Below are 25,504 nucleotides of genomic sequence, written 5' to 3'. Positions count from 1 at the left end.
GTACACGGATCGGTTGACAATGAGCTTCCTCATCACAAAGAGCTCTGTTAGCGCCTCCCTCCACCCACGGTTTCTCGTGCTCCGGTCAGCTTTTCCATGCTGGACGCGATCGCGCCCTTTGACCTCTGAGGTGGTCTGACCCGCCCCCAGCCGAAGCAGGCGGTACCTAATGACACGTCCACAGGGCGGTGTGAATTAAAACAACATAATGATCCAAGTCCTACCGTCCATCGACCGGCTGTCCTCCTCCCTGCCTCACGCCTCACGTTCTCCTCCCTATCGGGGTCGCCAGCGTCTGCTTAATCCATTTGATCTATCGATCACACGTGTCCCTTGCATGCAGAGTGACGGCTAATCCCGAGCCAGCGCACTTCAGACAAGTCACAGCCGTTTGAACATGCGTTTTTATCTGGCAGCTGTGCTCGTAACGGGTTACGGTTCAATTAGGGGACGGGTTTTTCGAAGAAATCTGTTTCATCTGCGACTCGGAGGCGTCCCCGTTGACCTCCAGGTTGGTTTCTGACCTCTGAAGTTCTGTGCCTGCGATGTGTTGGTTTGCTTTGTGTTGCTGGCCGCCCAGAAGCAGAGCAACACAAGGCCTCTGTTCAATGCTGCGTCTTGGATCGGAATGTTGATTCTAAAGCACCGACCGCGACGTCCACAACCAACGGGAGCGATTTTCCTTTGTGCTCGAAATAAAAAATAATTTCAAAGTCAGTGGATTCTGCTTTTCTGAGGCAATTAATGCTCAGTGTGGTCAGTCCAGGTCAACGCAACTCTGTTTGATGGAACATCCATCTGAATTCCGCTCCAGGCTTACGCTTGTTAGGCCCGAGGACATCAAAGAACTAATTAGCATTTCACACACACAAATACCTAAATGCACACAACCACACACACACACACACACACACACACACACACCTTTTTCACATTAAAAGCATCTTGTTAAATGTATTTCGCACCCCAGTCACGTGGGGTCAAAATCTCAGGCTTATGCATACGCTGTACACTTATTAATTCATTTTGACAAACTGATTGTTTATGTTTCAATATAATGACGCTTACCCTGGGGATTCACAAACAACAAATACCCATCCCGATAATTAACGTCTTTGCTCAAGAAGGAAGCAAAATTTGGGGGGGGTTAAGGCTGTCAACTTCTGCTCTACCTCTGTTCCATAGGGAACTGACAGAAATCCACGATCTCCATCATTTCTTGGATGAAAACATTTTGTAAGATTTCCCACTTGAGTCTACTGGTAAGAAGATATCATACGACAGGATTACAATTTTGTCCATTATTTGATGTTTGACAGTATTTTTTTTTGAAGTACGCCACTCATTAATTAGGCTATATTACTATTACGTTTTGTGGGGGGCGGTAGCTCAGGCGGTAGAGCTTGTGGTCTAGTGATCTAAAGGTTGCTGGTTGGATCCCAGGCTCCTCCTGCTAGCATGCTGTAGTGTCCTTGAGCAAGACACTTAACCCCTAATTGCTCCTGATGGCTGCGTCCGTCGGTGTTTGAACAATTGTAAGTCGCTTTGGATAAAAGCGTCTGCTAAATGAAAAAGCGTCTGCTAAATGAAATGTAATGTAATGTAATGTAATGTAATGTGTTGGAGAAGAGGATTGCAGAGGGGTTACACACCAAATATGCAAAGTAAAAATCTGACATGGAAGAATCGAGTCCTGACTGGGCTCATACTTGGATACAGCATTTACGTATTTCAAAACGGTCATAATTAACCTTAAATTATTAACATTGGAACTTATGTATTCACCACATGCTGCAAACTACTTTTCAGTATTTCCCAAAAATCAATCATCTTAGAATGAACTTTACAAAAAAAGAACTGGGTATTCAGAGCAGGCAGTGTTGAATCACTTGGCATTACGGCTCACATTTAAAATGTTGAATACAAGTTGAGCCTCATAACACAAGCAACATTTCCTCTGGGTGAGCCATGACTGTATGACTCAGATAGGCACGTGCTGTCATGAAAGGCTGACAATGCTGAGGAATTAGTTGGAAGCTGTGCGGGAACAGTGGAAAACATTGGAGAGAAATAAATGAACAAGCTTCAGAGAGGATTGAATGAGAAAGCATGGAGAGGAAGGGCTAACTTTCTGAAAACAGTGCATGGGGAACTGTGGGCCATTTGTGTGATGACCATGCTGATCCAACCTTTGTTTTCCTCATCCAGTATTGGCCGTGGAAAAGCAAGGAAAGCAATTTGCCCACTGTAAAAAAAACTCAAAACGCTCGCAATGGTCATGTCATCACTTTAAACTTCAATTTAAATATATGAATCCAAATTATATTAAAGATATCATGATGACTTGTCATATTTTAAAAAAGAAAAAAAGGTATAGAAAGTATTTTATTTTATTTTTTATTTTTTCAAGAGATGCTGTCTCCTAAAAAGTCCGTAACTTCGTTGGAGTGACAGATGAAAGCAGGCGTTGCTATGGAGACACAGTGTTGTCCACATTCCATAGTGTACTTCTAATTCTAACAAAGGGCTCACCCACGAGATAAAATACATGTCATTTCTTCTTCTTGGTGATGCAAGTTTGGACCAAAATGAACACAAAACTGAGACCATATACAGAGCAGATGTATATTCAGTTTTTAATGAAAAGGCATGAACATTTTCCTTGGAAGTGCTCGCACTGAATTGATTCTGACGGCTTAGTGGCACCACCTCGACCTGTCCGTCACTCTGCTAGCAGACCCTGGTTTTTAAGCGTAATCCCCGCCATAGTTGCCTTCAACGGGATGTTTGTTACCGATGTGGGGACTCGCCTAATTAACGGCGCATTGGACTTTAGAGAAACTCCATCAGGCGGACTCAAGGCAGCCCAAACCCCCGGACCCAATTAGTATGCTAATGGCGTCACTCCTTTAACCACTGATTAGCAATTCAGCAGGATTTGGTCCCTCGCGCTGCTGGCGATCGCAAATTGCTGCAACACCTCCTCGTGTATGTACGCACACGCGTGCAGTTTACTCTGGAGCACCTTTATTGTGTCTGTCACTGTCTCAAATTTATTTATCCATCCGTCTTTTGTTTTGTTTAGTCCAAACCGACAGAACACGGAGGAGGCCCTCAGAGACAGATGGTCATATTGAGACGACGACGCGGAAACGTGTCAAACAACATAATGGCTTGCGGTGGAGGGTTGTCCTTCGGGGGACCGGCGCGGCCACCGTGCGCGCCGGGTTCATTTCCTCCATTTCAAGTGTGAAATTAGTTTGACCCGTCTCATTCCTCCGCGCTTGTTCGCGACGTAGCGCGGCCCCCCGTTTGTCAACCGGGCCGGGATATGCAACAGGGGATGAGTCACAAATAACACCCCCCCCCCTCTCTCTCTCTCTCCGCAGTGCTCAGTGGCCTGTGCTCCAACGACTGCCCGGAAAATGTGACGGTAAGTGTCCCACCCATCTTCCTGTTTAGCGACCTGTTTAATGGGCTTCTATCTTGTTCATCTAACGGTCTCCAAAACCTTGTTTTTCTTTTTTTTTTTCTTCTTTATTTTCCCCTGTTTGTTTTCGTTTTTACTCAATTCAAGTCCTCCCTTTAGTTTTCCGTCGCTTGATAATTGTAAGTTGTTTTCACACAGAAATGTTCTATTTTCTCGGCGAGATGAGACCAGCAGAGCGTCTGGTGTTCCGCACATGGTGTTACGGGGTGGGGTGTCGCCAGGTGGCTGTGGAGAGCTTTGTTTTTTGGGCGTGACAGAGTCCCTTGATGTTGAATCAATTTGTGACCAATATCTAGCTCTAGTGCACGTGTTTGTGGGAGGTGTGTCCACTTACGCTGTGCTTTATTTATTTTAGCTTGATAAACGTCTAGATATACAGTGTTTCTACACAAGTATTTTTAATAACGATGACCAAATGCTCATTTGAGCACTGTATTTACTTTTGATTCCATCCGCGGTGTCGCCAGGTGGCTGTGGAGAGGTTTGTTTTTTGGGCGTGACAGAGTCCGCCCCGCCACTGCGCCGCCCCCGCCGGCGTCCCGACGATCCCCCGACTGAGGGGAGTGATGAATGCTGCGGACGAGTGCAGCTCCGGGATGTTTCTGATGTTTTCCTGTCTCTCTCTCTCTCTCCCTGTCTCTCTCTCTCGACAAAGACAAGTGACAATCCTAATATAGGTCATGCTGCACTGTGAGCGTTGAGGACTAGCCCGCCACTTATGTCGTTGTTATTATTAGCGGTGACAATGATCTTGTTTGCTTGCATTGTCGTTTGTTGTCATCGTTCCATCCGGGTTAGCGTCTGAGACCTGTTTGTTGTTGTTGTTGTTGTTGTCGTAAACACGTCTCTCGAAGGAAGGTCAAATAAACTGAGAAGGACATCACTGCACACGGCGCTTCATTGGGTTGTACAGCAGTGCTTTTCAGCAAGGGAGGCAGATGAGCATCTACTTCCACTGTATGAAGCCTCGCCCTCGGCCGTAGGTGTCCGTTATACACAAAGTGTACTATGATACTATTATTTTATATTGTTTCAATTTCTGAATCAATACAAACATTGTAATGTCGATCATTTCTTTGGAAGTTATGCCGCCAAGTTCCACTGTAATTGATACCGCCATCGTCACAAATGAACAGAATTCCTGTATTAGACTGAATTTGCTCATGAAATGTCTTTGTAATGGCTGGTCATCCGAAAAGTTGGTAGCAATTCTTATTTTGTATATACAGTATGATATCAACAAATCGATATAGAATCATATCAAGACCCTTGATATCGAATCGATTTGTGATCAATATCTAGCTCTAGTGCACGTGTTTGTGGGAGGTGTGTCCACTTACACTGTGCTTTATTTATTTTACCTTGATAAACGTTTAGAAATACAGTGTTTCTACACTGTATAGTATTTTTAATAACGACAACCAAATGCTCATTTGAGCACTGTATTTACTTTTGATTCCATCCGCGGTGTTGTGTTTCCTTGGTACGGAGATACCTCGGGTGTCGCCAGGTGGCTGTGGAGAGGTTTGTTTTTTGGGCGTGACAGAGTCCGTCCCGTCACTGCCTAGCCCCCGCCGGCGTCCCGACAATCCTCCGTCTGAGGGGAGTGATGAATGCTGCGGACGAGTGCAGCTTCGGGATGTTTCTACCCCTCTCTCTCTCTCTCTCTCTAGCCTCTTGCTCTGTCTCTCTCCCCAACTCTCTCTCTCTCCCCTTTCACCACCTCATCCATCACTCCGTCTATCTCTCCCCTCCTCCTCTCTCGCCGTCGCTCTCCCGATCAGCCTGCTGCCGCGCCCCGCCTCTCCTCCTCTGCTGTCTCATCTCGTCTGTCTCATCTCTCTCTCTCTCTCTCTCTCGCTCTCTCGCTCGCTCGCTCGCCCTTTTCTTAACCAAGAATTTTCTTTTCAATGGCTCATTTCTATTTCTCTCCGGATCAACGGTTGCGTCTCGCAAGAGTCGAGTCTCTCCTGCTTTCCCCTCCGTCTGTGTACGCGCGCGCAAAAGGCAGAGCGAGTTGCAGACTTGTAATTAGCGAGTGCGAAGTTCAGATCGACGCGACAGCTCATTCATCGGCTGTCGCCCCTCCAAAATGAAGAGATAACTTTGTCCTCTGATTACCCCCACACACGTTCACACACACACACACACACACACACACACGCACACAGCATGGGGGTGGGTCATAACAGGCCAAAATATTGTGTTGTGCGCTAGGGATATTAATGATTAACTGTTTAACCGTTAACCAGCAAATGTTAAACAGTTAAAAAAATGATAGAAAAAAAAAAGTAATAAAAAAAAAACAAAAAAAAAAAACAAAGCCAGATTCCAGCAGCATGCAACAGACAGCCATGTCGCTCTCCGAGGAGGGAAACTTTTTCAATGTCATCCTGCTCCTCACGCAGAATCTTACAATTGTGTGAGTGTTTTCCACTTCCTCCACCTGCTTCACTCTCACCTCCTCTCAGGAAGGCTGGTGGGATGCAGGAGGGAGGGATGGATGGGTGGAGGGGTGCATAGATGGTGGATAGATGGAGGGAGAGTTAGATGAGAGCGATGATAGATGGATGAAAGGCAGGAGGATGGATTGACAGTACGACCGAAGAATAGATAGATGAACAGATGGAATGGATAAGGTATGGGTGGAACAGGTGTATGGGTGGACGGATGATAGATAGACAGACGGACGGACGGACGGATGGATAGATAAATAGATCGATAGATGGGTAGATGGAGAGGTAGATTGAGAGATAGATAGATAGATAGATAGATGGAGAGGTAGATAGATAGGTGGAGTGGTGGAGAGGTAGATAGGTGAAGAGGTAGATAGATAGATAGATAGATGGATCGATAGGAACGATTCCTATCGATAGATCGGTAGGAATAAGGGAAAAAGGATAAGACTGCATCACGCATTAAATTATTTGATGAATGGGGGAGGATGAATGGATGGACAGTGGGATGGATGGATGGATGGAATGATGGATGGACGGATGGAGGAATAGATGGTTAGGTGAATGGACCGATCGGAACAGTTGTCGAATGGAGAGAAGATCCTTTTTTCTCAATAAGTACTAACATCTGTCGTCGCGGTGTTTGTGTGTCCACAGCCTTACGGAGTCAACCAGCCGGGGCCCTACGTCATGTACACCACCATGGACGCTAACGGCTACCTAAAAAACGCCTCAGGTCAGTGCCTACACACACACACACACACACACACACACACACACACACACACACACCAACATGTGTTCTGTATTTTTGCCAGTCTGCCTCTGTTCTCCCTCCCTGCCTTGTGCATGTCGCCCTCCTCCCATCTTGTTCATCGACGTCCCTCACCTCCCTTCAGCGTTTGTGCACCTCCCGGAGCACCTCTATGTATGTGTTTCACTCACTTTCTCTCTCTCTCTGTCTCTCCCCGTCTGTTTCCCTCCCTGTCTCCTTCCCTGTGTCTCTGGCTGCCGGTTGTGATGCTCGATTTCTTTTATTTGGCTGGAGTTGATTCAATTTGACCTTTTATGCGTCTCGGTCGGGGTCATTAAATCACCAAACCTCTTCAGAATTCATTGCCTGTGACCGCCTGGAAAACCATCCGGCCAGGCGCACTTTTGCTTTATGTGACTGAGCTGCTTTTTGGCAGAACAAATTGTCAAACAAAGGCACGAGAGAGATGGGGAGAGAGAAGAAGAGCATTAAGAGATTGTTGCTTTTTCTGTTTCGTGCTGAGGGATTTACTGTTGTCGTCAGCCAAGGATAGTTGAGTTTTTTCTTTTAATGAGCTGTCTGTGTGGCTCCCTATCTTCCATCACTGTGTTATATATCAGCCCATTAGATACTGAGCTCCATACAAATTAGGTCCTCAACTGGTGATTTTTTATTTTTTTATTTATCTTTTTGAAAATTAACCGGTGAATTCAAGCCTCAAAATGGCAGCTCCCTACAAGGCAAAACAAAAAATGTTTTTACAGTTTCCATCTGCTGATACTGACGACAGTACCAGCCATGTGTACTGTTCGGTACACAGGGGATCATTTGGGTTATTTTCTTTGAAATTAACGGATTATAACTAAAATATTAGTTGAGGCATTCCAGGGCAGGTAAGAGATTCCCCTACACCTGGAGATGTTGTCACTGCCCAATGTTTAGACCAGTTTTTGGTCAAAATCACAAAACCATCACTGCATACTCCACTAGATTGATTTTACCTTGCAAGAGGCCGAGATTTTTGCGGTCGTAGTGTGAAAGAGGCTTCCGGCAACCCAGGGTCGCAGAACTGACATTTTTGTACCAAAAATCCAATAATCGTTTCTCGCCCGTTCATTGCATTTCACAATTTGTGACTTTAATGAGACCTTCATCAGATGTACTGCTTAATCAATTATTTGGATGTGAATACCTTTACATATCTTATGTATAAAACAGTTCAACTCAAGGAATTGTTGCTTCGGGGGAAATATAATGCAGCAGGTAATGCTGAGGAAGCTTAGTTAAAATATTTAGCAGAGAGGAGCAACGGGTGAGCAGCACTGCTCGCTGATAATCTGATTCAAGATGCAATACTTAACTGCCATACCAACTGAAGCGGATACACACAAGATAATAAAGCCGATTTTGGGCGACAATCAGGAGCGAATCCTGATTCTTTGATGGTTCGAAAGATTATCTAGCCAGATTATCCTGCGGTGGGAGGTATGTTGCGAGTGTTGTTTACTTCTTACTTGTAAGAAGTAAAACTACCTACTGAAATTGCAAATATTAAACATGTTCAATATTAACGATCAGATATCATGTAGCGCGAGGGGGGGATCTGGAGGACGGCCGAGGACGCAGGCTGTGGATTGTCACGTGGGAGCGATCGATAGCCAAATAGAACAAGTCAGAAACACAAGCGCAGCCAACGCAGCGAAACGCTGCAACATGTACCGTCCAGGTTCACGCCGTCTCGACGTCTCCATCGTTTTTTTTTTTTGTTTTTTTTCTGTTTTCCTTTTTGGATTTTCATTTTCTGTGAAACAAATAGTGCTCAAAGTGGCATTGCTCGTTCCAGCCACCATGTTTGACACCATGCTCTAGTCACGTTTGACCGTGACATTTCCGGTTTTGAGAGTCGGGACTCTGGAAACCTGGCGTAGCCACACCTCGGTGTCAAATCTTCACGAGATTAGGACTCTGGTTGCTGGTGAATGGAATCTGTGGGTGTGTTTTGCGCCGTTTGGGAAATCTTTGTTCTCCACAAACTATAGGAACAAAACTGACAAATGCATCATGATATTTCATTATGTGTGGGGTCTCTCGTTTCAAATCTGTTAAGATTTGAGAAATCTTGTAGTGCGGGCCAGGCTTTAGTCGTTAGGAATTTGTTACCATGTGCTTGTGAAGAAATCAATAACAACAAGGACATGAAGCACCCTGTGAAAGACATTAAAATATAAAACCAGACAAACTAACACGTAGAGACACCATGTCGCCATAGGACCTCACCATCTTTCAAGATGTCCCACTTTCTGCTGTTTTAACTCCAAAGCTACAGAAAAATAACACCCAGGAGGAACTCCAGAGGCACTCACACTGCACCGCACCACTCAACTCAAGTTCAACTTTTAAGGAAGGGTGTTTGAGGTAAATGCAAAGCCAGACTGTGGCAGATTACATTTTATGCGATCCTTTGTGGTTACCGTGACATTCTCTCCAAGCTTTTTCTACAAGTGTACAATAGATATTGTTTCCATCTCATACAATCCAATCCTTGCATTGAGCTAACAAAGTTAGCATGCAGCCCTTCCAGCATTGGCCATCTCGTCGAAATTGAAGAAGACAAGTTGTGTAACGTATCGACCAGCCTTTCCCTTCCCCTCACCATTATTCTCTTGATTTCCTTGCACCATTCCTTTTGGATTCTACCTTAGTTCATAAAGTAGAATAAGCAATATGGTGTCCTTACTCCTTGCACAGATTCAGTCCACATGGAAATGCGTCACAAGACCCCTCTGTTGGGAAGGCTGAGAAGCCTCGTGGAGGAGGAGCAGTCACGTTTGGCAACGTTGTGTAGTTTCTATGGCTTCCTTTAGCGATCCAATGTAAAATGATTGCAGCTTTAAATTTGAGATTATATCTTATCTGTCACCACTTCCCCTCACACTGTAATGATTTTCACCAAATTGCCTAGTTTCAAACGTTGACAGATGCTTCCCAAAGACCACATATACCTACTAAATATTTTCCATTCGAGAGTGGTTCGACAATTTGCTTGAAATATATATATATATATATATATATATATATATATATATATATATGGAGATATATATATGGATAGATGGATGAATATATATATATGGACACATTTTATGAATTTATAGTCAATTTTCCTTAGATATAAGTCAGTGTTATTCAGACCTAGTATGAGGTCAAAAAAAAAAAACGCATCAAAAGGTGAGTTTACAGAAAGTATTCCTTTCATCTCAACATTCACCTCTCTCAAAAATCCTTTCATTTTCCTGTATTCCCACCGGCAATGGAACAGTGTGTGTGGCACCAACACCCTCTGGAACAAAGGATGATCTCTGATGGAAACGTGCCTGGCTCTGTGTCGGAGCACACACAGACGCCAAGCTGAAATTTAAATACCAGGGATTTGATCTGAAGTCAGAGTTTGCTGTTTTTAATTTGGCGGTAGCATCTCCCCTGTTTACCTTCCTATCACTACTATTGAGTTTTTATCCCTGCTAGGGGAGTTCATCCTGTCCATTCCCTCATCCAGCTCACTCTCTCTCCTATCTATCCATCTATCCATCTATCCATCCATCCATCTATCCATCAATCTGTCTATCAATCTATCTACCCCCCCCACCCCCACCCCCTCCTCGGGGCTGGCAGAAGCCTCGGCAGGGTGTGTGTGTGTGTGTGTGTGGGGGGGGGGGGGGGGGGTGGTAGCATCGCTCCGATCATTGAGCATGTCTGCACAGAAAAACAAAGCTGTCAAATGAAACGACCCCTCCAGGCCTTTTCCATAGATCACGCTGTAGCTTAACTACATAACAGGCAAAGACGCTCAAAACTTGGAAAAAAGATAAATATATGGTCGAGAGTGGAGTGTTAAAGGTGGAAAGCACTTACTAGAATACAGCTGCAGGTCAGCTATATTTCCTTTTGCATGATGACATGGAGGATTCCCAAAGCAGGGTGACTGATCGCTGACTGATGGGCCAAAGATCGAGAGATTAATGGGTGACTGGATTAGCGATGGACAGATGGTCAAACCAAAAGACAGACAGCCCCGATCAGCAGGAAATGAGAAGAGTGAGTGGAGAAACCTTTATTCCAACAGTAACTCTTCTCCCGGCTGTGACCAGGTGGAGGCTCGGGGCCACGGTCGCTTGCCAAAAGTGATCATTGAATGCCCTTCACTTTCTTTGGGGGTTTTCTTTGGTGCTCCTTGGAAAACTGCCAAGGTCACGGGTAAACATCTGCCTTGGATCACCCCCAAACGTATTAGTCTCTTAAGGGAGAAAACATACACAGGCAGCTGAGAAAACAATTCATTCATTTTACTTTCATAACAGAAAACAACGTGTTGTCTTACGAGGGATTGAATCTGTTGTGTTGATTCATCAAAGAGGTGTTCCCCCAGGTTCAACACTGGGACCCCTTTTCTTCTCTATTCATGTAAACGTTTTATCATCAGTTTTCAATAAGTGTGATGTTCAACGTTATGCCGATGACACTGTTACATACAGATTGAAACCCGATGTGCCACAAATTCAAGTTTCTCTTCAGTCTGATTTTAACATCCTACAAGATTGGCTTTTACACAATAAGTTTCCGATCAACAAAAATAAGTCCTATATTGTGATCTTTGGATTCAGACCGAAACTTAAATCCAAACTTGGTTCTTGTGTAATAACCACGACTGACAGCACTCTTTTGCATAAAGTTGATTATATTAAATATCTTGGTGTGTGGCTTGATTGCGAACTCAAATCTCACATTGACCATGTCTTACATAAGGTAGTCTTTGGAATCAATGTTTGACAACGATCTCAAAAACAGCCAGTGTTCATAGGAAGGAGGAACTTGCCTCTCAACTTATACGATCCCATTCTTGACTATTGTGATGTTGTCTATCAAAACGCATCAAATCAGACCTTGTTCCGCTTATTATAGCATATAATAACTCTGCAGATTTGTCCTTGGATATCCTTTCACACTCGCTTAAATGGCCGTCCCTAATTGAAGGAAGACACATCCACTGGCTTCAACTTACAGTTAAATGTATTCATTTCAATTTTCTTCCAAATTTTCAACAGTATCTTGTACCTTTTACTTCAAATGATGAAGTTCGGCACTCTGCTCAGTTCTATTTCTCTGTCCCTCGTTCTAAGCAAAAGAGCTTTTTATGTTTAACGTCGCAGCAGATTGGAGTCATTTACCTGTTGATATTAGATCCATTTCATCACTTTGTATGTCTAAGCTGGGACTGTCTTTTTACTTTGCGGTTGACTGCTCCTGTCGCCAATGAAGGTAACTATTTCTACAGTTTATACCTGACGATTATACCCGACTGTATCTGGTGATCCACTCACGCTTTTTCTGTCAACTGTCAACTCTTGCCAGCTCTGGGTTGTAGTGTTTTTCAATGTTTTTATTTTTATGAATGTACATGGTTTGTTTTTGTTTGTTTGTTGCTGTAGTTGTTTTATTTTCGTAATTCTGTCACTCCTTTGTATGCATGTAGTTTTGACATATGTTCGGACCTCCTCGAAAACGAGATCATACATCTCAAGGAGTTTACCCTAATCAATCAATTTGAAACACGTGCTTTGTGTACAGACCGAATACATCAAGCTTTCAAGATATCAATACCAGCACCAGCCTCCAATACCGAGCTGCATCCCTTAACCCAACGTCTCTGATAAACTGGAAGTCTCCGCCTGTCAGCCCATCTTCATCTTGCTCCTCTTCATCGTGCTCCTCTTCAATGCCCAGGAGCTGTCAGTGTGTCTGTTCGGCAGTTACCATGGCAAAAAGTTTGAGAGCCTTCCCAACTCAAAAAGAAACGACAGACGACAATGTTTGCTGTATAGATTCCAACAATTTAGAAATGCGCTTCTGGCAAAATATAGTTACCCCCCAAAACCCCATCTATAACTCAGTGAAGTAGGATTACTTTTCTAATATACGAATGAATGGAGAGAGAGAGAGAGAGAGAGAGAGAAAGAGAAAGAGAGTGCTCGAGGCTTTGCCAACTCAACTCCCCAGACCCCTCATTTAACAGCAGCAAAGTGCTGCCAGGGAGTCAGTCCAGCATGTGTGGTTGTTCGTGCGTGCGTGCGTGCGTGCGTGCTTGCGTGCGTTTTTGTTTAAAGTGTATTTATACTGTAGCTTGGAGCTCTGGGAAAAGCCAGTGAGACTGCTGAAGATGAGCAACGATGTAGCGTCCTTACGCACACGCACACACACACACACACACACACATTGTGTCTGGGTCCCTCCGCTCGGGGCCTAGCGATCTTCACTTACCCTTCACCCCTTCTGAAAATGAGCGATAGAGAAGGGTGTGAGAACGAGAGAGAATGAGGAAAAAAGGAGAAAGAATGGGGTGTGGGCTGATCAGCGAGAGGAAGAAGAAGTGGGTCAGGTGGATAGAATAATGGAAGGAGGGATGGAGAGGAGGGAGGGATGCAATGGAGAGATCTGAGGAGATGGAGTCAACCTGATTGGGTCAGGTGCCGCTGAGTGCGACCCGCTGCTGAAATTAGCTGAAGAACCGGTCTGCCTTGTGCGCGCGCACACACCCACACACACACACACACACACACACACACACACACACACACACACACACACGCGCACTTGTGGTTGTCAAACCCTAGATTCCTCTGAAAATGTGAGTGTGTGTGTGTTTTATACACACACACTCACACACACACACACACACACAGGCGCGCACAGTCACTGAGAGCTGTGGTAAGGAGACACTGTATGTCTCTTAATTCTGGAGGCATCACAGTTGACATCAGCACCTTGACATGCACAGGTGTATATGCACACACACATGGAAATGTTATCTTGCGATCAGGTTTGGTGATCGTCCGACCGAGACGCATAAAAGGTCAAATTGAATCAACTCCAGTCAAATAAAGGAAATCGAGCATCACAACCGGCAGCCAGAGACACAGGGAGGGAGACAGGGAGGGAAAGAGACGGGGAGAGACAGAGAGAGAGAGAAAGTGAGTGAAACACATACATAGAGGTGCTCCGGGAGGTGCGCAAACGCTGAAGGGAGGTGAGGGACGTCGATGAACAAGATGGGAGGAGGGCGACATGCACAAGGCAGGGAGGGAGAACAGAGGCAGACTGGCAAAAATACAGAACACATGTTGGTGTGTGTGTTTGTGTGTGTGTGAACGTGTGTGCGTGTGTCCAGTCAATATGTAGGTATCTAAGTGATACCACCGTTTTCCCGTGTACCCGTGCGCATTTGTGCTCGGGGTCGTTGGCAGCAGCAGCCGCCACCGGCGGTCCTCGGGTTCGGGCCCTTACGAAGCAAGTTGGATGGATGAGCGGGGGCTGCGATAGTGACAGCACTGCACCTCATTATCAACTAACTCCGACAGAGAGAGTGGTGGGCGGGGGTGGGCGGGTGGGTGAGACAGAGAGGGGATGTGTGTGGGGGGCGGGGTCACGGAGTGTAAAACGAGGGGAAGGAGTGATGGGTCACTCATCTGTGTGTATATGTATGTATCTGTCTGAGTGGCCATCTATCTATCTATTTATATGTGTGTGTGTGTGTGTGTGTGTGTGTGTGTGTGTGTGTGTGTGTGTGTGTGTGTGTGTGTGTGTGTGTGTGTGTGTGTGTGTGTGTGTGTGTGTGTGTGTGTGTCTGTGTGTGTGTGTCTGTGTGTGTGTGTGTCAATTTTTAAAAAAGGGTTGGCTGGTCACTCCACATGTTCACCTCATCATCATCTCTTACCCGCACCCCATCCATCAGTCTCTTACTCTGTCTATTTACTGTCTGTCTCCATCTGTCTCTCTATCTTTATTCATCAATAAAAAAAAGGGGGTGACCGGTCATCATTCCACATGTTCAGTTCATCATCATCTCCTGCCCGCACCCCATCCGTCTCTCTCTCTCTCTGTCTAGTCCTTGACATATTCTCCCACGTCGCGGTGTCACTGATGTGGGCAGAGCTGGTCCAAATGGAATCGCTCTGATCGATCAAGCATTTCTGATGTTAAACACGGAGAGGCGAGCGGCAGCACTACCCCGCGGTTAGCCGTTGTGGTCAGTATATCGGTGGTGATGCTGCTCAGAGAGGGAACAGAGGAGGTCTGGAGGTCTGCTGACGATGAATGGGGAGGAGGAGGGGAGGAAAGAGAGGGAAGGAAGACGGAGAGAAGAGCGAGGCGGGGGGGGTGTAGTAGGGAGGGGAATCATAACCGTACGAGTAGATCAATGAGGTCTCTGCACACTGTCCAATTAGGCTAATGAGTTCAGTGGATTAACAGTGGCTCTCGCACACGCTCGCTCTGTAGTGCGCGCACAAACACAAGTACGCAACAAATGTACGAACTTGCAAAATATTTTTCCCCAGCAGATCTTGCAAAACCAAAAATTTTACATATTTTAACATTTTCTTGTAGGCATTTAGTAAACCCTCTTATCCAGAACAACTTAAACGGCTGCCGTGGCACCGTGGACGTGCTAGATTGGCCGCAAGCAGAGCAGGAAAGGAGCTTATGTATTCACACACACATGAAGAAGCCCCTTTAATGGCGTTTCATTGAAGCCCGTTCTGTGCCCCGGTCATGCCCCCCTTCCGCTTGGTGCCCATTTTAATGGATGCCATCTGGTCAGCGTAATTTGTGTAACCGAGGGCTGCCTCATGATGGGATGGTGGACGGGGGGGGTGGGGGGGGGATCTCAAAAGTGAAAGCTGTTAAGAAGGCAGTAAAGTACAATCACACAAATAACTTTACGAAGAGTAACCTCCGGTACAAACACCTATTCCATACCCGATCCAGGGGCTTTGTTTCTACCTTGTCATGCCACGCTGCTGGAGGCTGCACAGAATGTCCAGGAAAATGAAGTTGAGCTCCGCCCACCGGATGATCGACTGTTACAAGTCAATTCACGTTTATTTATAGCCACTAATCACAGTAAAGGGCTGCACAAGCCGCCATTTCACATAGAAAACATCCCCCCAGTCTAAACCCCCTGTGGGCAGGGAGCAAGTCCAAGTGAAACCACCCGGTGGAAAAAAACCTTGAGAAGCTGCTGTTGAAGATGTTCTCTGCTATAAAAAAACAGCCGTGTGAATAGTTTGCTCGGGAGGTCTGCACACACTCCCACAACCGATATGGAGTCCGTTTGGTTGGTCTTTTTTTGTGCGGGGAAAAAAAAATAAAATGTATGGTCCAGAGTTTACAGCTGCCTGGAGAAAGAATGCAGAGTGAAAGTAAAGAAGAGCAAGACCATCCAGGGAAAAGACATGGAGGACTGAAATGGTCATAGAAGCCATTCTGTGCCTTTCTGCCCCTCTCTCTCTCTCTCTCTCTCTCTCTCTCTCTCTCTCTCTCTCTCTCTCCTTCACACGTCCTCTGCTCCACCTCTCACCATCCTTCCCTCCATCCTCGGCAACCAGTCTTTTCCTCTCATGCTGTTGATTGTGAATCGGCTGAGAGAGTGTAAATGGCTATTTCTGAAAACTATGACTAACGTTCTCTTTAGAACCACAATTCTCCACTTGTTTTGACCCACGCCACCGCTCTAGTGTGTGTACGGTGTGCGCCCTGCACCACATCTTAACCGTTTCAAACCAGCATATAGTAAAACCCGACACGACACAATCTTCACATTTAATGTTAACTGTGATCTCGTATTGCTCCAGCCCGTCAGTCTGCCGGCGACTGATGACAAGGGAGGACACGCTTCGGTCAAGACGAAAGCGCCACGGCAGCAGAAAATGCTCCCTCCGACACACGCCCCCCCCCCCATCCCTCTGCTGTTATTGGCGCTGACTGATGTCTTCATCACAAAGCCAATGCCTGCAATGGTAGCAGAGATAACTGCAATAATACAGGAGATGTCAAAAGCCTCACAAATAATCTGAAAACATTTACACATTCACACATTTTGATCTCCTCGGGTTTGACGAAAAGTAAAATGGCGAGTCGGAGGGTCCGCAGGGTTTCTGCCGCCCCGTCGCCGCTCAGTCACGCAGCTCATCGGCGTTGCTACGATATTATTTCATGAAGTGATTTAGTTTTCTACGAGCAAATTCCACCGATAACACCTCTGCTCAGCCGTGACCACACGGCTGAGCCCCGCCTCCGTGTAATACGGAAGTTCTTCCTTTTCCATACTCCACTCATACTCCCTCTATTTTTTTGGGCTCGTAATATTGGTGAATGGAGACGGTGGGACTCCTCTGTAAGATTACTGAGGGAACTCTCCACAAGTCTTTTGTTCGCGGGGGAATTGGAAATAGGATTAGCCGCAATATACGCGACATTGTGCAGATGGGTGGGGAGGACCGGCTGCCGAAAACACTCTGACCCTCCAGTCAAGTCCCCGACTCCCCGAGGCGCTCCTCGCCGCTCTCTTCCAGCCCGATGGCAGCTTGCCTCCTATCCGCGCCGCTTATTTAAGCCACTTCTTCTTCGCCCCCCTCGCCCGTACAGCTGTGCGGCGCCAGCTGTGTCGGGGCGGGATGCGTCCGACGTGTCGGCGCAGGGTTGGACGGCAGAAGGCCTCCGCCGCCGCCTCCGTCACCTCGATGCCAGGGCCGTTGTGTAGGAGCCGACAATGCTGTGTGCGTGCGCGGGCGTTGTCGCGTACGTTGTGCACGTGATCCACCCCATCGCTCTCTGTTGTCCTTTACGTCTAACCCCCCCCCCCCCCCGACCCTTCTCATCTGTGTGATTTGCTCCTTTTATCACCATTGGGGAAACGAATGGTTTCTATAGCGACAGGCACTGAGAGTCTCTCTGAAAACAGTCTGAATACTTGGGCTTTCGCTGTGTGTGTGTGTGTGTGTGTGTGTGTGTGTGTGTGTGTGTGTGTGTGTGTGTGTGTGTGTGTGTGTGTGTGTGTGTGTGTGTGTGTGTGTGTGTGTGTGTGTGTGTGTGTGTGTGTGTGTGTGTGAATGCTGCTGTCCTCCAACACTGTGGCATTAAAAGCAAAATGTAACTTTTTTTCCACCTCCATCGTGGACAAAAAAAATAAATAATGCTGGTGTTACGTTCGCAGAAGGCTAGAGTGGCATTTATTGTAGATGGGAGCAGGACGTCCTCCTCCATCTGTCCGTCTCTCGGGACGTCTGTTTAACCTGGTGGGTAAAGGAGGGGTGATTTAATCTGTCCTTAAAATGTCCCGCCAACGCTTATTAATCATATAACTTCCTCAAAATGAGCTCTCTCTCTCTATCTCTCTCTCTCTCTCTCTCTCTCTCTCTCTCTCTCTCTGTCTCGCTCCCTCTTTCCTGTCAATCCCTCCACCTCGCCGCTCCGGTCTCTCACCGTGCGTCGCTCCGCCACCACAGCAGAGGCCCTGCAGATTCTGATCTCTCTGATCTCTCTCTCCCTCTCCATGAAATTAGGAACCGCTTGTCCTGGGAATCTCTTTCTCTCTCTCTCTGTCTCTCTCGTTCTCTCTCGCCACCATCCTCGCTCTCTCTCCTTCTCTTAAGCGGGGTACACACCACAAGATAATGAAGCCGATTTTGGGCCCCGAATCCCCCCCCCCCCAACACTCGCGAGCCAAGTCCTAATTATTTGATGTTTCTAAAGCTTACCTGTGCCAGAGGATCCTGTGCTGCCAGGTATGTTCCGAGTGTTTTTTTCTTGGGGGGGGGGTTTTGTTTTTCTTTTACTCCCCCCGATCTGCTCAGACGGCCGAGGACGCAGGCTGTGGATTGTCACAAAATGATTGTGCAAAATGCAAACGCCACAAGCCATGAAGTACCAGGCACAGTCCGTGTTACGCCGTCTCCATGACTTCGTCAGGATTGTGCATAAAATAGCATTGCTAGTTCCCGCCCGTCGTCTCGCCAGGTTTGTTTAACGTAGAGTCAGGTCACGTTTGATCGCCTGAGATTTCCAATTTGGAGAGTCGGGACTCTTGCGTCATCCGCCGTAGCCACGCCTCCGTGTCGAACCTCGTGCGGCTTGGCGAGATAAGAACTCGGCTGTTATTGAATCTGAATCTGTGAGGATGTTTCGTGCTGTTTGGGCAAACCGTTGCCCTCCACGCCCTATAGGAACAAAACTGTTAAATGTATAATGAATGATATGTCGTTATGTGTGGGGAGAAAATCTCGTAGTGTGGGCCAGGCTTTCATCTTTTTGTCTCTCGCTCTGTCTGTCTCTATTTCTCACTCTCTTGGTCTGTTTCTCTCTCTATCTCTCTCTTTCTTATCCTCTCTCAGCACCTCTCTCTCACTTATTCTCTTTCTCTTATGTACTCTTATCTGTCTCTCTCTCTCTCTCTCTCTCTCTCTCTCTCTCTCTCTCTCTCTCTCTCTCTCTGAATTTCTGTCTCTCGCTTTCTTAGTCTCTCTCTCTCACCGTCCGCGCATCGCTTTCCGTGCAGCTTCACCCCAGGGCAAAACCTTCTCATCCCCCACCCAAGCTCTCTTCAAAATAAATTGATTTTTGATTGCTGCTTTTCTCAAAGACATTCAATTGGAAATCTCCACGTTAAACAGCCCCCGGAAATATTCATGTCGACATGTCAGCCCTTGAACCACAACTTTATAAATTGTGCCTCGGGAAAAATAAAGAGAAAAGAAAAAGACAATGTATTTGGGATCAAAGACGATAACTTCATGCTAAGCTCCTAAGTGTCACCTCTAAGCGGTAAACTGATTTGTTCTTCCAGGTCTGGTTCACAGCGGGGTTTTCTGTTTTTGTAAAAAACAAGTCAGAATTGGAAATCAGAGAGTGACTTTAAAAGTAATCTTAAGCTCCACAAAGCTTCTTTCATTTCTCTCCTACCTTCAACCTTTTACAGTAGTTGTCATCATAGGCGCCGGAATGTACCACGTGGTGGGGGTGGGGGTGGTGTAAGAGAGTGAATGAGGAAGTGTCCCCGTTATGCAGGGTGCTTTATCTGTCTAAGGAAACCCTTAATAAGGAAAAGGAACACAAGTGCGTCCATCTACCGACACAGCCTTGAGCCAGACGCTCATTTGCCCTCATTTTTAGATCATCCCTATTTTATACTTTATCTAATGCTATATATAAAAAAAAATAGGCCATGTGGAAATATAAATTCCCTGAAGACATGTGTCTAACAACTTATAGGCTGAAATCAGTGTCTAATAAATAAGTGGGATTTCATTGGTTGAGTAAACGTAACCACATTAGCTATGTGGCTTCTTCACACACGTTCTTCTTCTCCATGCGTAATGGAGACATTGGAGAGGGGAAGAGGGGGTGACCGCGGGTCCCGTGCGTCTCTTACCTTCCCCCTTCCCTCCCCAAACTGTCCTCCTCTTTGGTGTTATGGAAATGGACGCCCTAGTGAGGAGCGAGTCGCGGGGGCGAGGAGATCACAGGGCGCGAGGCAAACTGGCGGAGATGAGCGAGCGACACCAGGCGTGTCGGCGTAACGTCTACGCCGGGTGTTACCGTAATACCTGGCGTAGCCGTTCTCGCCAAAAAACATTTTCCGTAATACCTGAAAGCGGGGACACAAAAAATCTCGGTGTCACCCCCCCCTCCCATTCCAGCGCTCCTGGTTGTCGGACTTTGTCACCTTCAGCACGGAGCCAAGACGGTAACTTTTCCATGCACGTTTGTGTGCGTGCGTGCTTCACTTTTGCTCTCAGTCATGTTTGTTTGATATGTGTTTTTTAAGCCGCTCACTTACCACCCAAGCCTTAAGTGTTTGTGTATATTTGAGCGTGTGTGTGTGTGTGTGTGTGTGAGAGTGCACACCATTTCTTGGTTTCACAACTAAAGTATGGACGCGCTCTCTCAGGAAGACCGCCCGCGCCGCATTGAATCCTCTTTGTCTTCTAAGAGTTTGGATTGGAGGCTGTCGGTCGTGTGCCTGCTGGAACAATCTGCCAAGGCCTCTGCTCGCGCTGCTATGGGGAGATAGAACACGCGCACACACACACACACACACACACACACACACATACATTTAAACACACTGCCCTGCATAATATTCTTGCCTGGCTCCCCATGTTGACAAATGGCTGTTCTCCAGCTATGGCCTGCTTCTTGTGCCAGACTCACACACACAGACGCAGCGTTCAGCAGATGCTAAGCCAGGCTTCCTGCCTGCCACATAACCCTGCTTGAGCCTCTATCAGACACCCCCCCCCCCCCCCCCCCCCCCCCCCACACACACACACACACACACACACACACAGACCAGCTCCACCCTGCCGAGTGGCCCAGTGCAGGCCACCCACTCTTCCGGCCAGCCGGCAAGCCAGCAAGCTGGGCGGGCGAGAAGCCTGTGGCCCGCTGACGTGCGCCAGCAGCCTGTCAAATGCATCAAACCACAACTGGCTTAAAGGTACGATGTGATCCAGGTCTTGGCCTTGATCCTTGGTCCAGTGTGACGGGCGGAGCGGGAGCGGCAAGTCAACAAAGTGTGGAAAAAGTGAGCGCGGGATGTGAGGTGAAGCTGTAATGCTTTGAAAAGCTCTCCGGGGTCTCCTCTCCTTCTGTGTGTGCGAAGGCCCAGGAGTCTCCGGCTCCTTTGATATCGAGACGAGAGGCAGCACTTACGATTTGAACTGATCCTGAGTCCGGCGGGGGGAAATCTCCCACAAAGGAAACAGAGGGAGAAAAGGAGAAGAAATCTGGAGAGAGATTGAGAGGACCCGCCATCTGACTTGGCCACTAATTATATTATTAATGGTAATTATAAGGAATAGATAAATTAACGTGAGTAGGTGTGAAGGAAGCTGCAGGTCGACACATGCTTGACTATTTTTGGCATAAGCCATGGGAACATGTCAGCTTTTGTGACATAAATTGATGTTGAATTTCTTTACAGCCTGCGCGCACCTCCTGCATCTGTTACACTTTATTTTTCCTCAGCAGAGCTCCCTGAAGGGCACTTCTCTGAAGGTCAATGCTAAATTTTTGAACCACAGAATATCTCCGCCTTCAACCCGTATTACCATGGTAGTGTGTTGAGTTTCATTCCTGTGTGCCTCAAACCGTGCCAGGACGCTCTGTACGGATGGTTCCAAGCAGCTCCACCTCTGTTGGCTCCTCTTTGGGGTATTTCAGAGCTTTCGAGACACGTCTGACAATGAGTTGGCTCAAGTGTTGGAGAGCAACGTTCTACATGTGTTCACAGTATTCAACCGAAGCGTTTGACCTCCACGGCTACCAAGTTAATGTGTCAGTGTTGCATTCAAACAGACATGTTCATCAAACATGCACCCGATCACTTCAAGAGGAAGATTTCCAATTTATCAGCTTGGGTTAGTGTGAGATGCTCGCATCTTGCAAACAGAACAGGAGGATTGTCACTGATTTATCATCCAATTACGTGACCAGTTGCAGCAAATATTGAACACTGATATTTCCTTCAAAATGTGAACAATTTAAGCTGCTCATTTATTTTCTCGCTCCAACAACAAGGACAAATTCAACCATGACAATAATTTAATTTACGCACAAAATGGAAATGGAGGGTAGGCCAGCTGTTCAGTAATTAAAATAAGCCATTGGTGATGCTTCTCATCTGTGCGGTGGTTGAGTCGCCCAGAACGACGACTGCCTCATTCACAAATTTAACTTTTTGAGCGTAATTTGGATCCCTGCCAACAACTTTCTCCAGCACTAGAGAGGGACAGAGTGGAGAGTGTGTCCAAGTCCAAGTCCCGGAGATTTGTCGTCGCACAACTTATCACAACCCGCATTGTCCGGTCCGACACCTATTCCACAAAGGGAAAAAACAATGGACGACTCAGAATTATCAACAAATTGTTTTAGCGTGTTGGTTATTTATAGCTACCGAAAACAGCATGAGGCATGAGGTGTATTGTTATCATCCTATGTCTCACTCTGCTTTCTGCCTATAATATGCTTGGACTTCAGTGCGATATTTAACTAGACAAAATGTTATATTTATTTTTGTAACATCCTTTTTATTTAATGTATTGTGGGCAGCTGTGTGTGTGTGTGTGTGTGTGTGTGTGTGTGTGTGTGTGTGTGTGTGTGTGTGTGTGTGTGTGTGTGTGTGTGTGTGTGTGTGTGTGTGTGTGTGTGTGTGTGCCCGTGCCCGTGCATGCCTACATTTGCATGCCAGTGTGTAGGTACAGTACACAAGCATTAATTCTCCACCTGACATTTGGAAAGTATGCTGCTTTTCCTTTGTGTATGTGCTGGCGCGCTAATGTGCTTTTTGTGCGTTTCTTTGTGCTTATGTGCAACGGCGTCTCTGTGACTGCCTGGAAGATTAATGTGCATCTTAATCAGTGTCGCTTCCCTTTCTCAATCCTGTCTTCCTTCATCCTTCACTTCCCCCCCCTCCCCTCCTGGAATTAACCTGACACACTGCCGGGGTAGTTCCTCGGTTAATTGTATCCATCTTAAAATTAGAAAACGCAGTCTCCCACATGTTCCCAAACCTTGTTTTGTGGCACAGAAGCCCTCACGTATACTTGTCTCCTTTGTAAATGGTACACACGCGTACTGTGGACCGGGATCGCCGGCGGCTGGAGGGGTTTGTCCGGCCCCGAAACACTCAATGTCCATGAAATTAGGAACCGCTTGTCCTGGGAATGTCTCTCTCTCTCTCTCTCTCTCTCTCTCTCTCTCTCTCTCTCTCTCTCTCTCTCTCTGTCCATCTCTCTCGCTTGTTCAGTTAAGGCAATTATGCTGCTCTCTTCAAGATACTGCATCCAACACAGAAAAGAGTTATTAAAAAATAAAGATTGTGGGAGGGGAGGAGGGAGGGAGAACAGCTCTGTGATCAGCCTACCTTCCTGTAGGACGTCGGCAAGAGTCAATGGTGGCTCATTTTCAGACATCCTCTAGACATATTTAGGGGCTGACGCGGCAGGCTTTAAGAAGGGAAACCTGTTCATTTATCTGATGACAGGGGCTGTTAAATAGAACCTCAGAGCCATTTAGCTCCAGTTTTGTGAACTTCTATCAGACTCTGGGTGGCTGTCAGCCTCCCCGCCATAGGCTTCCAGAGACAAGCCGACTAGATTTGTTGTTGTCGCTGGCGTGGTTGCCGTGAGTAACGCTTATCTGGTTCCAAACATTAGCTGCTTGGCCAAAAAAATCACTTTTTCTTGCTCTATTAATCCAGGAATTTCAAAACAAAATTGATCATCACTCTTCAAATTCTATTTTCAACTTCTTGATCAAGAAGTTGTCATACAACATTGGTTTTCGTGCAAAACGACACATTAAATGAGAAGTGTATTCGTGGTCACAAAATGAAAGGAAGAGGAATCCAGAGATGCAGATGGTTCAAAATAAGCCTGCCATACAAAATTTTGGAACCAGGTTTGCTGTGTCTGGGGCACCAGGACGTAGTCCCTTCCCCTGGATTTAAAATGTCCCTGGTAAAGAAGGAGGAAGTTGTTGCAATGTAAAACGAGCAAGATTATGGGGAGCTGAACTGAAGTTAACGGCAAACTCCAAAAAAGGAACAGGTTTTATGGATATTAGGGAAGCTAAGTTACTCACAGCCTGAACTGAATGAAGAACGTACAGAGGAGCTAAGCTGTTGTGCTCCTGTTTGTCCGCAATGCACAGTCCCTCCACATTAGTTCTAATCACAAAGTGCCTTTCGGCTCGCTCGCTCGCTCTCTCTCTCTCTCTCTCTCTCTCTCTCTCTCTCTCTCTCTCTCTCTCTCTCTGATTTACGATGGCTGTAGTTGGGCAGTGTGGGCGAGATACAGAAAACTGACGCGGGGAGAGAGGGTGCGGAGAGTTTGGGGTTAAGAATAAGGAGAGACAGAGTAGCGCGAGGCCATGGGCCGGACAAGCTGCGGTGGAGGAAGTGAGGGGGAAAAATAGAAAGAAAGATGAAGCGGAGGACAGAAAGGTGACGGTGGGTGACCTAGGCGAGGCCGCGGAGACAAGCGGAAGAGCGGGAGGCTTCGGCCCAATGAGACTGGCAGTGGGGGTGGTCGTGTTGCGATTTTGCAGCTTTGCTCGGAACACGAGGCCACAACACCGCGGCTTCACACGTCACCGCCCCCCCCCCCAACCCACCTCTCCCACTCACTGCAGCCGAAATGAGGAGGAGACGTGGGCCGGCGCGTGCTTGAAGCAGTCAAATGTGCTCGCGTTGCAAGGCCACTGTGCACAATCGTCCGATCATGACATGGTTAGCGTTGCTTCAGGTCAACGTCGTTGTTTTCTAACGCCTCATGTAATGTGACTGATCCTCCCTTTCCTCCCCTCCTCTCCCCCCGCCCACGCCCCCCCCTGCAGCGGGCCAGCTCAGCCAGTCGGCGCACCTCTCCCTCCAGCTGCCCTACACCGTGCTGGGGCTCGGCCGCAGCGCCAACTTCCTGGACCACCTGTACGTGGGCATCCCCCGCCCCGAGGGAGAGACGGTGAGGGGCCTCTTCGGTGTATTCCTTCTCCAGTACATGTGTCTGTGTGTGATGTGGGGTCCAAGGAGTGATGGAGGATACTTTCTAAGGTTGGAGGTCCACCGCGATGCGCCAATCTGAAGTTCCGCCTGCATCCTGGGCACTTATAGTGGTTTAGAAATATTGCTTTAAGGTTTTTCGTGACCCAAAGACAGAACTAACAAATCTTTGGGTTTACCCGAGCCAATTGATTTTAAATTTCTAATCTTAACTATGAAGTGAGGCATTTCTGTCTGTCTGTCTGTCTCTCTGTCTGTCTGTCCTTTCCATCTTAGCTCTACAACCGTTCATCCGATCAGCTTCACACTTGGTGGGTGTATCAATGGGAACCCCAAGGCATGCAGTGTCAAATTTGGTGCAATTTGGACACGTGACACGCGTAATATTAATAAACTTTCAGTAAACAGAGAAC

General features: G+C 46.9%; 1 protein-coding gene across 1 annotated transcript in view; it reads left to right on the top strand.

Annotated features, from left to right (window-relative positions):
* itfg1 (integrin alpha FG-GAP repeat containing 1) overlaps positions 1-25,504 on the top strand; it is a 148,936-nt gene that overhangs the window by 110,784 nt on the left and 12,648 nt on the right. Inside the window, exons 13-15 of the mRNA XM_079997728.1 lie at positions 3,390-3,433; positions 6,604-6,682; positions 24,929-25,053. Of these exons, the coding sequence (XP_079853854.1) occupies positions 3,390-3,433; positions 6,604-6,682; positions 24,929-25,053 (248 nt within the window). The remainder of the gene's footprint in view (positions 1-3,389; positions 3,434-6,603; positions 6,683-24,928; positions 25,054-25,504) is intronic.

The sequence above is a fragment of the Zeus faber genome, assembly GCF_960531495.2.
Source record: "Zeus faber genome assembly, chromosome: 3".
NCBI classification, from domain to species: Eukaryota; Metazoa; Chordata; class Actinopteri; order Zeiformes; family Zeidae; genus Zeus; species Zeus faber.
This window is presented reverse-complemented; position numbering and strand designations above follow the sequence as displayed.